Here is a 15,949-nt window from a genome sequence, read left to right as displayed (position 1 = left end):
CTAATCAGCTCATTATTGGTTGCAATTAGGCAAGTTAGGTAGGTGGGGGGGGGGGGTCAGTTAAATCAATTCAGTCTCATGCTAAATATAGTTGGCATTTGTTATGTTGAATTTTACCAACCACTTCCATGCTAAATCTAGTCAATCTATGCCTTGTTGAATCGAACCAGCATTTTTCATGTGGGTTATTTGCGCCTTTAGTTCTATATGTGTAAATTTTGTTGAATTTCAGAATCTTTTATGGCGTCAGGAAATTGGAGCTGATTCGATTCTTGAAGACTACTCTGATCCTGAAGTTATTCAAAAATACTACACTGGAGGCACCATAGGATTTGACAAAACAGGTTGCCCAGTATGGTATGATCCAATTGGAAATGCTGACATGCAAGGTAAGATGTTTAATTTAAAAAATTTATATTCTTGTGTGTGGGTCTTATGTAAACATTTAAAATTGCTAACATAAATGCAATTATGTTTTGGTACTCATTGTACCGACATTAGTAATGAAAATAATTCATCCAAAAGAGTCAAAATTAGAGATTTCAGATAATCAAATTTTACAGTCAGTAGCAGCAGCTGTCCAGGCTGCAACAGTCACTTGGCTTCTTCAAGGTCAAAAACGAGCCAACAATTGTGAAATAGATTTCAACCAAAAAATGAGGGTCTCATGAATTGGCCCACAGGTAACCCAATCCTTGCTTGCACACTGAGTTCTGTCCTTTTTTCTTTCCCGCTCAATCTTGACAACACACTGAGAACCAACCCACTCCTTTTTCTCCTTTTCCTGTTACCATCTTGGAGCAGGTTTGACTACATTTCAACAAATCTCTCACTTGTTCTCAGTTTCCCAACCTTGATTGTTATCAGCCTGATTGTATCCCGATAAAAGACTACGAAGATGATTGTGCAAAGGAAGCATTTACTTCCACATAAAAGTCAGAATTAAGGGACACCAAAATGCAAGCCATTCATCAAACATCCTTAACCAGATAAATTCTTGCAGAGCACTTATTTGCAAACATAACCCTACCTCCTTTCTGTACAATCACCATTTTCTGTTGTGTGCGTGTATATATATATATATACCATTATCACATACCAAGTAAAATTGCTCTAAAATTATATACAATTGTTATATTTCTTCTTACAAAAGCTGTTGCCATATTTCTGTTTCAGTACACATCTTAAGGATATTTATTACATTCTCATTTGCGAGAATCACACTTTCTTTCAGAGTGAAATTAAAATCAATACAAGAAAATCCCACAATGGCTTGTTTGAGATATGAGTTGTATGAGATATTGGGCTGTCTGAAAATACTGACTTCCTGACCTAAAAAGCACCAAACATTGATGTTATTGCTTTTCTTATTCCTTTGGAAAACTTAATCATGTTCTGCAAAGTCAAAAGCAACAATTTCCTTCTACAAAAAAACAAAACAAGCTCTATGGATAAATATTTGAACATATAAAGAACTTGAAGCATAAAAATGTTTTCCAAAATTATTGGATGTAGGATTTAATAAACCAAAACGAGTTGATGTTATACTCACTAGAGTAGCAAGTGTTTGCGTATTTGTGCATTGTGTGGATGTGTGTGCGAGCGGTGGCGTGATCAAGGAGGGGTGGACTTGCCGCAGGGAGTGTTGGGTGGGAAAAGAGAAAAAAGATGGCGCTTGGTATTTTATAAACTGTGGTCTCACGAGATCGCAAGATCACGAGAAAACAGAGCACACATGCAAAAGAGACAGAGTGAAAAACTGCCTAAAAAGCTTGAGTGAGAGGAGGAAACAGTGTCATTTACAGTCACGAGGTTATTGTGTTACTATTGCGAGCGTTGGTGGCGATTGAAGTTGAATTCGATACAAGCTATTTCTGGCTATTGCTGTGAAAAATGACCAACTCAAAGTTTGATCTGAAACTGATTCCAGACTTTGATGGGTCCACGTACATCATTGACTAGGTTGAGAGGGTCGAGTTGACCTGCAATCTCTGTGAGGTAAAGAGTGCACACTGTGATTCCCCTGAGATTGGCTGGGGGCGCTCTGAGTGTGTATCACCAACTTAGTGCCACCGAGAAGGCTGATGTGACTGCTATAGAAAATGCACTGTACAAGGCATTTGCAATAGATCCTTGCACGGCTTATGAAAGATTCGCCTCCAGGAAGCTCATGCCGAGAGAAACTGTGGATGTGTTCTTTGCAGAATTGAAGAAACTTGCTGTGCTGTTTGGCAATGGAGTGTCGGAGAGGACATTGGCATATGCATTTGTGGCCGGACTTCCCACCCATGTTAAACAATTGTTGAGAGCCTCTACGAGTGTGTCTGCAATGCCTATGGAGTACTTGATGGATGCACACGGGCTATCATCAGAGATGAGGGGGACCTGGGGAAACCAGTTGTGATGGCAACAAAGGCAGCGCAGAACGAGGCTGGGGAGATTCCCTGTCTGAGCCCCACGACTAATGGAAGATGTTACTGCTGTGGTCGGCGAGGTCATTTTGCGAGAAGCTGCACTAACAAAGGGCAGGGGCGACTGTGCTGTTTCCAATGTGGCTGCATAGGGCACCTAGCCCAAAACTGTGCTGGAAACACGTCAGGGGGCAGGATGTCCGCGCCACCCTGCTCCCCAGAGAAGACCTGAGTATGGACTATCAGTAGGGGTAATGCTGGTAACATCACATTGTAATCATGCCGACCAACTAACCCATATACCTCACAGATGGTATGGAGCCGTGAAGATGGGTGTGGAGCACACTGCTCGATCTCACGCAGTTGCAATTGGCGTGATTAGCCCATGTCAAATACAGAAGATTCATGCACGGAGCAGACATCCAGGTGTAAAGAGAACAGTGTATTTTGCGAGGCGTGTTGACCAAGCAGTGACAAAGGCAGATGTCAGGTAGATTGTCAGGCACTATGAGGCGTGTCAGTCTATTGATCCTGCACCAGAGCAATGGTAAAAAGGACCATTGGACATCAAGGTGTGGCAGAGGGTGGCGATGGACATTACCCTTTCTAACTCTTATTGATTGTGGACTCACACGTTTTGCGGTATAGCGACACATGATTAAACAGGACTTGGCAAGTGTTGTTTGCATCTTGTCATCCATCCGGAAGAGATCTTGACGGATAACGATGCTGTTAGATGAATGGGGCGTCCGACTACGGTTGCGATGCACTCATGTGCCGTCAGGGAATGGCATTGCTGAGAGGAGTCATGGTAGCATTAAGAGAATTGCTGCCAGAAACCAATGTATCATTACGGAGGCCACGTATTGATATAACGTCACGCCAAAGGATAGGAAATTACCTACAACAGCGCCGGCCAATGCCATATACACATATCATGTTAGATTAAAGGGAATTGATGCTGCACAGCCAGTCAACCAGAAAAGACATGCTAAATATGAGGTAGGGGATCCAGTTTGGGTGAGACCATCTGGAAACCGGTGCATCACCAAATTCAAGCGAGGATGAATCTTTGGGGTGATCAGCCAGCAGTTGGTCCTAGTTGACGGAACCCCGTGCCATGTGCACGATCTTCGTCCAGCTTCTGAGGTGCATCATACAACTACAGAGGATAGCAATGAATCCTGAAGTGATGAGCTACTGATGAACGAAATCAACAGACCAGAGAGTGATGATTATACTTCATCTGACGCAGCGGAAACAGAATCAGAACCAGACACGGAACCAAAATGTGAATCAGAACCAGAACCTATGAATGTGCCCCTTCGCAGAAGTAAGCAGACTAGGAGACCAACCTTGCAGTCCACTCTGTGATCATCAGATCAGAGGGGAGTGTAATACTCACCAGAGTAGCAAGCATCCGTGTATTTGTGTTACGTAAGGGTGTTATTATTAGACGAAGGTACCACTTGTGCGCGTATGTTACGTGAGTTCTTATTTAGTGTTCTTGTTTGTATTAGAAAGTCTTAGAGTGATAGACAGTCTTAGGAGTGTTCATATTGAAAGACATTAACAGGTGTAAAGGGAGAGTGGGAGTTTATAAATGAGAGAGATTGCATATAAATGCATTTTGAGAAGGTGTTTTTATATCTAGATAGACAGACCGATAGGTTAGCATTTATGCCGATGGATTGACAGGTTGGCATTTATGCTTTGACAGTTCGTATGAACGGGAGTGTTTGTATAACATAAATAGACACATATACTTTCTAACACATTTTTTAGATGATGAATTTCAAATAGTTTGTACACATAAATAGACAATACCTTTTTCATATAATGATGGACACAGGAGACGGCAGTTATAAAAACATGATGAGCATTTATTCTTCCACTTAACCGGTTGGTGGCTTTGCGTTCAGGAATTCAAAGATTCACATTCTAATGTTTCAAAAGTGACGTCTCGCTTCTAGACGATTGAAACCCATGTCTGGACCCAGACTATCGTCTGACTCTGACTCTCTGCCTCCCTTCTTCTGACTTTTCACTAACTAACTAACTAACTAACTCTCACTTCCTATATTGAGAAATCCATGCATGTCCCGCCAACGTGACCACAATTCACGTGCCATCAACATGCGCGACCTGCACGTTTCCGAACATTCTGATTTCCCATTTTTTCCTTTGTTGTTTTCACAAAGGAATTCAACCTACATATCTAAGTCATTTAACCCATATTTTATTATCCACATTCTTTCTAACAATGAATAGTTTATTTATTATTTATTTTATCAGAATCAACAATTTACTGGACATTCCATTTAAAACCTATTGTTCTTTCAAACTTATCTCCAGGGTTCGATTCTCGTTTTCTCTCATTTTATTTTCATTTTAACTAAATCTCTCTATTTTTATACTTACATGAAAAGGGGACAGCCCTTATCATGTAACATTTGTGCATTGTGTGGATGTGTGTTTGAGCAGTGGCATGACGGAGGAGGGGTGGACTTGCCGAAGGGAAGTGTTGGGTGGTAAAAGAGAAAAAAAGATGGCGCCTGGTGTTTTATAAACTGTGGTCTCGCGAGATCGCGAGAAAACAGAGAGCACACATGCAAATGAGACAAGGTGAAAAACTGCATAAAAAGCAAGCTTGAGTGAGAGGAAGGGACAGTGTCGTTTACAGTCATGAGGTTATTGTGTTACTATTTCAAGCGTTGGTGGCGATTGAAGTTGAATTCGATACAGTTGATATGCCATAAAACAAAATCACCAACCAATCTAATTGGAAGTTTGCAATTGTTTATACAATGATAAAATTTTACAATGCTTTCGGCAATAGTGATATAATGGTGCATATTTAGAATTATACTTATAGTTAAGTTATACTTAATTAAAAAATGACAAAAATACAGAAAATATAACAAAGATGTCATATTCCAAAACTTAAGTGAATTGATCAAGTAGTTTTTATTTAAACTAAGAAAATCAAATTTTATAAGGAAGCAAGATGGGTCGAGAGCCGCCATATTTGTTAGACTGTCTTAAAGCTCAAGGGCGACAACTCTATTTGACTATCAAGAATTTGTTTGTATTCAAAGTAATTAAAACTTTGTAATCGCTAAAAATCGTAAAATTTGATTTTCGTAAATAAAAAAAAAACTACTTTGATCAATTTATATGATTTTTGGAATATGACTTTGTTCTGTGACAAGTATGTACATCATAAAGATTTTTCTGTATTTTTGTCTGTTAATTAAGTGTAATTCTAAATAAGCACGAATTTTTAAAACATTCTGTTATTGGGGGGGGGTCAGATATTTTTGTAAGCTGTTAATCTTCTGATTAGAAACAATGTTGCAATCATTTTTTTATTGTTGTTTCCTGTGTTCTGTTTTTGTTGTATGTCTAATACTCTCTGCCAGGTTTTCTCAAGTGCTCTTTTCTCTTTCTCTCTCTATTCAGGCCTGTTGAGATCTGCAAAGAGGTCAGCCATGATAAAAAACAAAGTGGCCATGATGGAGAAAATGAACAGGATCTTCAAGGAAGCTTCTGAAAAGGTGAGTTGTAGATACCACTGCGTATGTTTTCATCAATAATTATTGTAATCTTGAAGGGTTGCTAATAAATATAGCAACATGGTGCTAGAGTTACAAGATTGTGCATTTACAGAAGTAAAGAAAAATTGCTCAGCGACTTCATTATAATCTACTCTATATATTGTGTCTGGAAGAGTTCATTTAGTCACGAATGGGGTAGATCACCATCATAACAAAAATATAGGCGACTACAACAAAAATTCTTTCAAATCTCATAAGAAATGTACACAGACACACACACACACACAGACGGACACTTTCACTTTTATAGATATACTAACATTTAAGCCTGGCGTTGGGCGGGTGTTTAGATGTGTGTGTTGAGCAAAAAAAAAAAAAGTGGTAGTAAAAAGGCAGGCTTGAACCCGTACCGTGAAGGAGGAAAAAAATGGGGGGAAAAAACCTGACGTCTTTGCTGTTACGACTACCGGCAAACCGGAAATGACTTATGTTTAAATTAAGGCTAGACAATCAAAAGGAGAGGATGACTTTCAAATATATCAGCGAAAAAAGCGCTCCCCTTCTGTAGAAAAGTGCCCAGTTGAAGGTGAACATATTAATGTTTTTAGCCAATTTTTCGATATTTGTCGTCTGAAAGATCGAACTTTAAAACGATACTGATCTTGTAAAAATCCATTGCCTCTGTCGAAAGTTTTAGGCAGACATGCAAACATACATACATCCATACATTTATATATTGGTAACTAAAAATTTTCGACCCAAACCGATTAAAATGCTTGCCCTATCTCTGAATACCCTTTATGTAAAATTTCAAATGTTTAGACCAGAAATTGTCTGAGTAATTTAGTAGAGACCGCAGAGGTCAATTTTTTTTTAACTTTGACTTCCTATTATGACCCCCTTAACATTTATTGTTTTGGGCTCAAATCAAGTTATTAAGTTAGATCCATGTCCAAGGAAACTATATTTAAAATTTCAAGTGTTTAGACCCAAAATTGGCGGAGGAGTTTGGTAGAGTTCTCAAAGGTTAAATCGTTGAACTTTGACCCCTTAACAGCCAAATTCCTGGCCGAAAACAGATCACAAAGATTTTCCCAAATCTCAGTATCCTGTATTTCGAGTCTATAGACTTAAAATTGACAGAGTTATTGCGTAGGGAAATGTACACACACACACACACACACGTTCACTTTTATAGATATATAGATAGATATATGAAGAGAGATAACTAATAAAAATTTATGAGTTTGAATTAATTCCGTCTCTAGTGTTTTGGAATTATAATTTATGGTGTGTGTGTGTAATATATATATATATATATACACTAGCAGCCAAAAATCTGGGACAGTTTTTTTTATTTTTTTCAATTTCTCCAGAACATTCTGGGGGGATTACAACTACACACATTTAACATATCTCTTATTAACAGTATTAATTACACTTCATTATAAAGGATAGAAAAAAGTTATGAGCATTTTTTTTTTTTTTTTAAATTAGTCGCCAAAACCGTGAGACAAAGAAAACAAATTAAAAAATAATAACACTGAAACATCAAAATACCAAAATTGGTGGACACACATTTGATATTTAGTGAACAAGCCTTTATTTTCTATAGCTGCAGCGCACCTTCTACTGCAAGATTGAATGAGATGGCGACATTTATCACGTGAAACTTTCGCCCATTCTTTAAGTTTTAGCCACAAATCTTCAGTATTGATAGTTTCTTGCACTCACACGGTTCCCTAAAAGTAGACCATAGGTTTTCAATGGGGTTTAGGTTCGGACTTTGAGGAGGCCAATCCAAAACATCTACATTTTGCTCGTTCAAAAATTCCATTACATGCTTAGCCTTGTGGCAGGGGGCATTATCCTGCATGAAAATAGATTTTTCACACTCAGAATTTCAAAGTATTGGGATGACATGATCTCTCAACAAGTTCTTATATATTGTTCAATTAACTTTGGTGTTTAGATGGATCAGATTTGTCATTCCTTCCCAAGAAATCATTCCAAACACCATTACGTTGCCCTCACCAAACTTAACCGTTTTCTTTGTGCATTTTTTATTAAATCTTTGCCAGCAAACCTTATAAATTTCTTCCCATCAGATTCATATACATTAAACTTACTTTCATCAGAAAAAGTACATTTCGCCACTGATCATCTGTCCACAACACATGCTCTTGAGCAAAGCTTAATCTGAGTTTCTTGTTCTTCTTGTTTATCAACGGTTTCTTAGCTGGTAATCTTGCAAACAGACCAATTTCATTCAGGCATCTTGATACTGTCATGTCATGATAGGCATATAGTTCACAAGAAATGCTGGCAGCTGTCTGAAACCTATCATTCAGTGCCATCTTCTTAATCAATCGATCTTGTCTTGGAGAAGTTATTTGAGGTCTACCATTTCTCTTCGGTGGTAGAATTTTCCCAGTATTCTTGAAATCCTTTATAACTCTCCCAATGGTACTTTTCGACAGCTTCCAGTCATCAGCTATCTTCCGTATTGAATGGTTTTTTCCCCTATGAACTTTAATAATTGATTTTTTTATGGAAACATCAATTTTAGGTGTCATAATGATGGTGGAACCGACTGCAATGACTACAAAGTAACGTAATCGACTTATTCGTCATTTTCGTACTTAAAAATGTGGAAAAACTGACTACACAGTTCACAATAAATTATTTTCTTTGCTTTGTCCCATGGTTTTGGCCACTTTGTTTTCAAAAAAAAATTGAAATGCTCATAACTTTTTTTTTCTATCCTTTATAATGAAGTGTGATTAATACGGTGTATCAACATAAGAGATATGTTAAATGTGTGTAAGCTTAGTTGTAATCCCCCCAAATATTCTGGAGAAATTGAAAAAAAACTAAACTGTCCCAGATTTTTGGCTGCTAATGTGTGTATATAATATATATATATATATATATATATATATATATATATATATATATATATATACTACTAGACCATATGTCTAAAATCCTTATATATATACTACTAGACCATATGTCTAAAATCCTTATTTCAATTTATAGATTTCTTTTAAAGTATATGTTATGTGAAATTTAATGTTAAAAATGTTGTTGTTAATATATCTAAACGTGAAATACAATGCCAATTTAGTGAATATCTGTGATTTATTTTTAGACTGGGAAGAAGATCAACCAGTTAATATGTATAATGGATCTGAAAAATCTTGGCCGTAAACATCTATGGAAACCAGGTAAGTGGATTTTTTTTTTTTTTTGTATTTTATAAATTTTAATAGATTTATATCTGATAATTCTGTTTTATCAGTTGTAACAAAGACAAATAAAATAATAGGTGATTTGAAATTGCTAATCTGTACGTGGCCAAGTGATTGACTGATGTATGGCAACTGATAAGGACCTGATAGTCTGAACAACATACTTGACTACATAGTAAAGATGGGATGTGCTAGAGGAAGTAATGTCATGAACAGTCGAGATAGAAGATGAGCAAAAAAAGAAGCTAGTTAAATATAGCCTCTTGACTTTTATCAATAAGAGAGATTAGATATTTTTTCAGAGAAAGCACCACCACCATGGGGGTACTGGGGAAAATTTAATATTACTATATACTTTAAAAAAAAAAAAAAAATATTCAAATTCAGAATGTGTGTTATTATTTAAACAAAAACAAAATAAAAGAGCTAAACAGCTTAATAATTATCACAACAACTATTACAGTGCTGTAAGAAAGAGACAAATCAACTCTATAGATGTAACATATCAAAACGGGGACAATTATTACATAGAAAGACGAGGGTAAAGAAAGAAAAAAAAAGAAAAACGCCACACATGCCAAATGGTCACAAAGCAGTGATGCTATTCAAATAAAACTAACATTCTAGATATCTTTTGACCAACTCATTTTCAAGAAATAGATCATCGGTGAATAATGTTTAAAATAAAACCTCGGCAAATGACACTTAAATAAAATTGAATGACATTTAAATAAAGTCCAATCACATTTAAATAAAGTCGAATGGAGGAAAGGGACAAAAAATATATAGGAAAAAAGTGGGAGAAAGAAATAGAAAACTATCGCCAATATTACTAGAGGAAATGGCAGGGAACATCATATCTGCATGGAATTGTAGAACAAAAATTAAATATATTGACAAGATGTGGGCATTTTTTTTTTTTTTTTTTTTTAAGAGCTCTTTAAACAATTCTAATTTATGAGAGAACTCCATTTGCCTACAGAGTGAGCCTCCATATTGTCACACACAAGGCCTCTAGAATATTAAACTGGTGCTTGGAGCAGGCCTTGTATATGATGCAGAAACAACTATTCGAATACACCTCGCAACAACATTTATTGTCCAGCAAATGCTGTCCAATCCCTGACTCGTGGAGAAGTAAGTGCCCGGATGTAATCTGTAAATACCTGTATGTGCTCATCAACATATTTTTTTTAAACCTCTGACGCTTACAGAAACGTGACGGGACATTTGCCACTCCCAAACACTGAAGAGTTTGACCCACATAGTCAGCCTCACACTGACATTTAAATTCATAAATTACTGAACAATTATCTAATTTGGGAAAAACATTTCTGAAAGCCTGGGAAAGCACTCCTAGTATCAAAAACTATACATGCCTGTATAGCATAATAGCAGTGGAACACAGCAGACCTGATTCTATCAGAAAAATCCTTTACTAATAGAGCCAATAAAGGGAGCTTCAAGTAGACCAGACACTTGTGGGGACCAAAGAAAATGTCACTGTAAATTTTGCAAGTTTTTTGTGTATAAACTTGGAAAGAATACCTTTAGGAAAACCATATATGTATATATATAATTGTAACCCCTATAGGGCAGCTCAGGTGCATACGCTTGTGGGTTGAGATGCAGTTGTAGCCAATACCTGTGGCGTCACCCGTGTTTTCGTCTAGTGGTCGAATTCGTATTCATCGTCGGTCGCTCTCTGGTTCCGCTTTCAAATCAGCTTCCAAACATCACCTGGGCTATCGGAGAAATATATTGCATTCACAACGGCGTTTCCAATTAAAGTAAAGAAAGTCAAAACTTAATTGTTTTTTCTTAACATAGAATTGATTATTGTCTCCGACTTTACAAATAATAGTTACACACTGGCCTAGCTATGCAACTTAGGGGGCTGGCAGTTTTCTTTCCTTTACCAAGTTCTTCATTCTTTATCTACCGTCAGTCCATGAGAAGAGATCAGCCACCAGAGACACGCATATTAGAACGTGTCGCAAAAAGAATCCCGAAAAAGAATCTCTCTCTCTCCCTTTTCTCACCTTGTTTTATCAAAAACGCTAGCACCCCCCTCACCCCTCTAAGTATGCCCACAAGTGGCGATCAACCAATCAGTGGGCGCGCCTTTGTTCGGAGGGGGGGGGGCAGCAAGGGCTTGCTTGGTTGCCTAAAAGAAAGAAGAGAAAATAATAAAGCAACCCTTTCATTTAACTAAGCAAAAAGAAAAGGAAAGAAAAGATTTTTCCCCTCTCATCTTCTCCCCCCCCCCACCTTTTCCACCCCATCAGCGAGGAAATAAACATTCTCATGCCAGGAATACGAAACGTCACGCCTAATTAGCCTCAACGGGTCTTCGGGTGGTCTCTACCTCCATCACTGGACGACATCTCTATCGACAATCTATCAACACAGTCCGTCTGTTAATTTTCAGATTTATTTTTATAACTTATTCTGGCGTTGACACGCGCTGTGATATTCCTGGCGAGGAGGGAGAGGAGATCATTTTGATTATCCACCAAGAAACAGACGTATTCTGTTTAAAACAACATCAAACTATCATCATCATCATCATGATTAGAATTCAGCCATGCAAATTCCTCTGAATTCGTGTCAATGAGACCACCCAGGCGACAAGCTGTTCCTTAATCGACTAGCAAGGTCTCTCGGCATCGCTTGGTCCCCACCAGGTCACATAATTATTATTATTATTTCATGTGTTGGCATATATGATTTTATAAGAAAATATAATATTTTATTTATTGATTTTCGGTATTTATGTCAGCAGTGCTCCATACATGAGTAGAGCTCAGTAGTAAGTCTATATGGTATTTAAGCTATGCAGAATTTAGCTTGATAAGTCCACACAAGGATGAAATATGGAAAATTCTGTGAAATTAAATGCCATATATATTTCATATTTCCATAACTTATATATATTATGAGAAAAATAGAAAAAGAATTTGGCATTTGAGTTAACTTCTGAGCAAGCTGTGGATTCCACTTGTCAAGAGATGTTTTGATTCAGTCGGAATCAGAATTATAATTGCAAGTCTGTTATTTAAAACCTCTCAAAATAAAACATACTTGTTTTAAGCTATAGTTGTGATTTCCATTTTATAGAGAAAATTCTTTTGTTATAGCATTGACCAAGATTAGATGATTGATATTAATGACATTTGCTGAAATCTAATACAAGGAGACATTTTTTAGCCTCGTAGGAGATGTCCTTTTCACTTCCCTGCAACCTCTATCTCACAGAAGAGATGTTGCGTGTTTGTCACTGCTTTATCATTATTTTCATGGCAAGTGCTCGACTGAGCTTCAATCTATGGTCCCCCCCCTCGCCAAACTTTCACAAGAAACACTCATCTAGCTGAAAACACTATCAATAATTCCCCCCACTCTTTATCTGTGCCTAAACCTAAACATAGATTCCATGAACAAAGCTTCTTTCTTAGAACTGCACGCCTAGGGAATTGTATTCTGTTTTCCTGCTTTCCAGCTGACTACAATATGGTTGTGTTCAAGTCCAACGTAAACAAGTTCTTGATGAGCCGTTCCATATAAGTTAACAAATTTACCGAATTTCCATTACTAATGATTACTATATTGTACAATTGACTACTGTACACCTTATCCTCGAGTGGTCTCTGGGCCTTGAGAAGTGGTTACGCCTATGTAAAAAAAAAAAAAAAAAGTTGAAGGCAATGAGTGTATATAAATGTAAGTTCAAAGTGATACTTTATCTGTCAGTTCAGTGTTAAGAATGGATCCATTCCTGTGCATTTCTTCTTTTTTTTTCTAAATTTACGCTATTTTTCTATTCTTTCTCTTTTGTAGGTGTCGATGTCTTTGTTGAGATGATTTGTATGTTTGAAGACCACTATCCAGAAAATCTAAAACAATGCTTCATTGTAAACGGTTAGTAAATTTTATATAGAAAAATACAAAAGTTCTTTTTACATACTAGATCTCTTTTTTTTTCATTTCTTTTATAATAGTTGCCATAGAAATAAGCTCCTTTCCATGAAGAAAGGAGACATTTGCTGGGAGATTTTATTTTTTTTTTTTTAATGTTTTATTTAGAGAGAATTGACCCAGGAAAGAGAGAGGCTAAACCATTTATTTCTTAATTAACTTTCTAACTTAGTAAAATGAGCGACACACACAGTCAGAGACATCGAGATAACCTTCCATTTAGATTATTCTGCATTATTGGCAGTGTCTCGTTCACACGGATTCCATGGAGAGACTCATTTTAAAGCCTTAGTTTTTTTTTCTCCACTCAAAAACGTGACGTTATTCATCATTGTTCAACTTTTTTGTCTACTATTTGACCTGTTGCTTCTGCCATTACAAACCAGCAGAGCATTACCACTGTTGACCAAAGGAAGAATTTGCCAGGCATATGTATGCAATATTATATATGAAAGTGAAACCTAATCGGTGACAGTTGAAGGTATGGGGTGCATCCAAATAAATGATTTGAAAATGATATGAAGGATGTGTAATGTGTGTCTGACTTAGATCTGATGATTTCAGAGAGAGATTAAATCTGTACCCTATAAGAATGTCCTCTTTTTATAGTTTTCCTCTTTTCTTTTTTTTAATCACTTCCTAACACTTTGGGAGGGGGTCAATGGTGTCACAACATTAGTAATGAATTTTACTTAAAGCATACTCTCTCTCCTTTTCTCTTTCTTTCTCTGAAAAGCTTTGTCTCATTATTAATAACAGAACTTCCTCCCAGAGGAGATGCATCAACACATGCATGGATTAACTAAGGGCAACTTTGAGGATAAATGTTTTTTCTTTTTTTTTTTTTTTTTTTTTTTTTTTTTCAAGGAAGTGTCACTGTCCTTCTACATACAGAGCTTGGTATTCCTAAATAGCCACTTTTCTGGTACTGGCCAGGCTCAACATTGTTTAACTTTGGTGATCTAATGAAAACCGGTGTGCCAACTTGATTATTTTCAGTATTTACTTTAATAGACATAGATAAACATAGACACTGAACACCAGATACATACATAAAACTTATAACTATTAATGTATATAAAAAAAAAGACTCCGGCATAAATGACTACATAAGTGGATATGCCGTAAAATCAATCAATCATAAATAGCCACTCATCTGGTACTGGCCAGGCTCAACGTTACTTAACTTCAGTGATCTAATGTGTCAACATGATGATTATGCTGTGTATTTTATGAATAAACTCTTGTAAAAATATTGTCTATCATTTTAGATTTAAATTTATTGGTTTATTTACTTATGTCCTTAAAACATGTTGTGGCAGAAGTTGTACTAATTATGTACGACAAATTAAGGCACAACGAATGTACGACAACTGCACCTGCTGATTCTTTATTTGTGTGATATTTAGGTATATCATTCTATCAACCTGAGATTCTTATGTCAAGAAGAAGCAATCGACTTTTAATTTTTGGCATACTTATTTATTTTTTTAAATTTATTTTCTCACTAAAAATCTTAATAAAAATATAAACTTTTTTCACACTGACAGGCTGAGGTTTGTGGGAAATTAAATAATTTGTTGATATATTTACTTTTTATTGTCATTTTTCTTTTGGTAAACAGTTACTGTTTAAAAAAAAAGACTAAAAAACAAAATTTTTTATTTGGAGGAAAAAACAGCAAGAGTCATTTGTTATGCCTTAATTTGTTGTGCCAAAATATTGCATGAACAGAAAATCAACAGGCGTAGTTGTCGTAACTTGTACATTTTTTGTGCCTTAACTTGTATATTTTTTCATGACTTAACTTGTCATTAGCGCTTGTTTTTAGTGCTTTAATTTATTGTACATTTTTCCGTGCCTTAATTTGCCATATATTTTTTGTCATTCTTTCATGTCTTAACATGTACATTCTTTTGTGTTTTAAATTATTGTACATTTTTGAGCCTTAACTTGTCATACATTGTTTTTGTGTTTTGTTGTATATTTTTTCATTCCTTAACTTGTCATACATTTTTTGTGCCTTAACTCATCGTACATTTTTTGTGCCTTAACTCGTCGTACATTTTTTTCATGCCTTAACTCATTGTACATTTTTTGTGCCTTAACTCATCGTACATTTTTTGTGCCTTAACTCATCGTACATTTTTTGTGCCTTAACTCATCATACATTTTTTGTGCCTTAACTCATCGTACATTTTTTGTGCCTTAACTCATCGTACATTTTTTGTGCCTTAACTCATCGTACATTTTTTGTGCCTTAACTCATCGTACATTTTTTGTGCCTTAAGTCTTCGTACATTTTTTGTGCCTTAAGTCGTCGTACATTTTTTTCATGCCTTAACTCATCGTACATTTTTTTCATGCCTTAACTCATTGTACATTTTTTGTGCCTTAACTCATCGTACATTTTTTGTGCCTTAACTCATCGTATATTTTTTGTGCCTTAACTCGGCGTACATTTTTCATGCCTTAACTCGTCGTACATTTTTTTCATGCCTTAACTCGTTGTACATTTCTTCATGCCTTAACTTGTCATACATTTTTCATGCCTTAACTTGTCATACATTTTTCATGCCTTAACTTGTCATACATTTTTCATGCCTTAACTTGTCATACATTTTTCATGCCTTAACTTGTCATACATTTTTCATGCCTTAACTTGTCATACATTTTTTCATGCCTTAACTTGTCATACATTTTTCATGCCTTAACTTGTCATACATTTTTCATGCCTTAACTCGTCGTA

General features: G+C 36.1%; 1 protein-coding gene across 1 annotated transcript in view; it reads left to right on the top strand.

Moving 5' to 3' along the window:
* The window catches only part of LOC145292629 (SEC14-like protein 2), a 73,844-nt gene that overhangs the window by 42,788 nt on the left and 15,107 nt on the right, over positions 1–15,949 (top strand). Inside the window, exons 4-7 of the mRNA XM_080138742.1 lie at positions 233–389; positions 5,874–5,968; positions 9,123–9,198; positions 13,063–13,143. Coding sequence (XP_079994868.1) covers positions 233–389; positions 5,874–5,968; positions 9,123–9,198; positions 13,063–13,143 — 409 coding nt within the window. The remainder of the gene's footprint in view (positions 1–232; positions 390–5,873; positions 5,969–9,122; positions 9,199–13,062; positions 13,144–15,949) is intronic.

The sequence above is a fragment of the Euprymna scolopes genome, chromosome 2, assembly GCF_053919585.1.
Source record: "Euprymna scolopes isolate OS-2025 chromosome 2, ASM5391958v1, whole genome shotgun sequence".
Classification (NCBI taxonomy): Eukaryota; Metazoa; Mollusca; class Cephalopoda; order Sepiida; family Sepiolidae; genus Euprymna; species Euprymna scolopes.
Note: the sequence above shows the minus strand (reverse complement) of the source record. Positions and strands in the feature narration are given on the sequence as shown.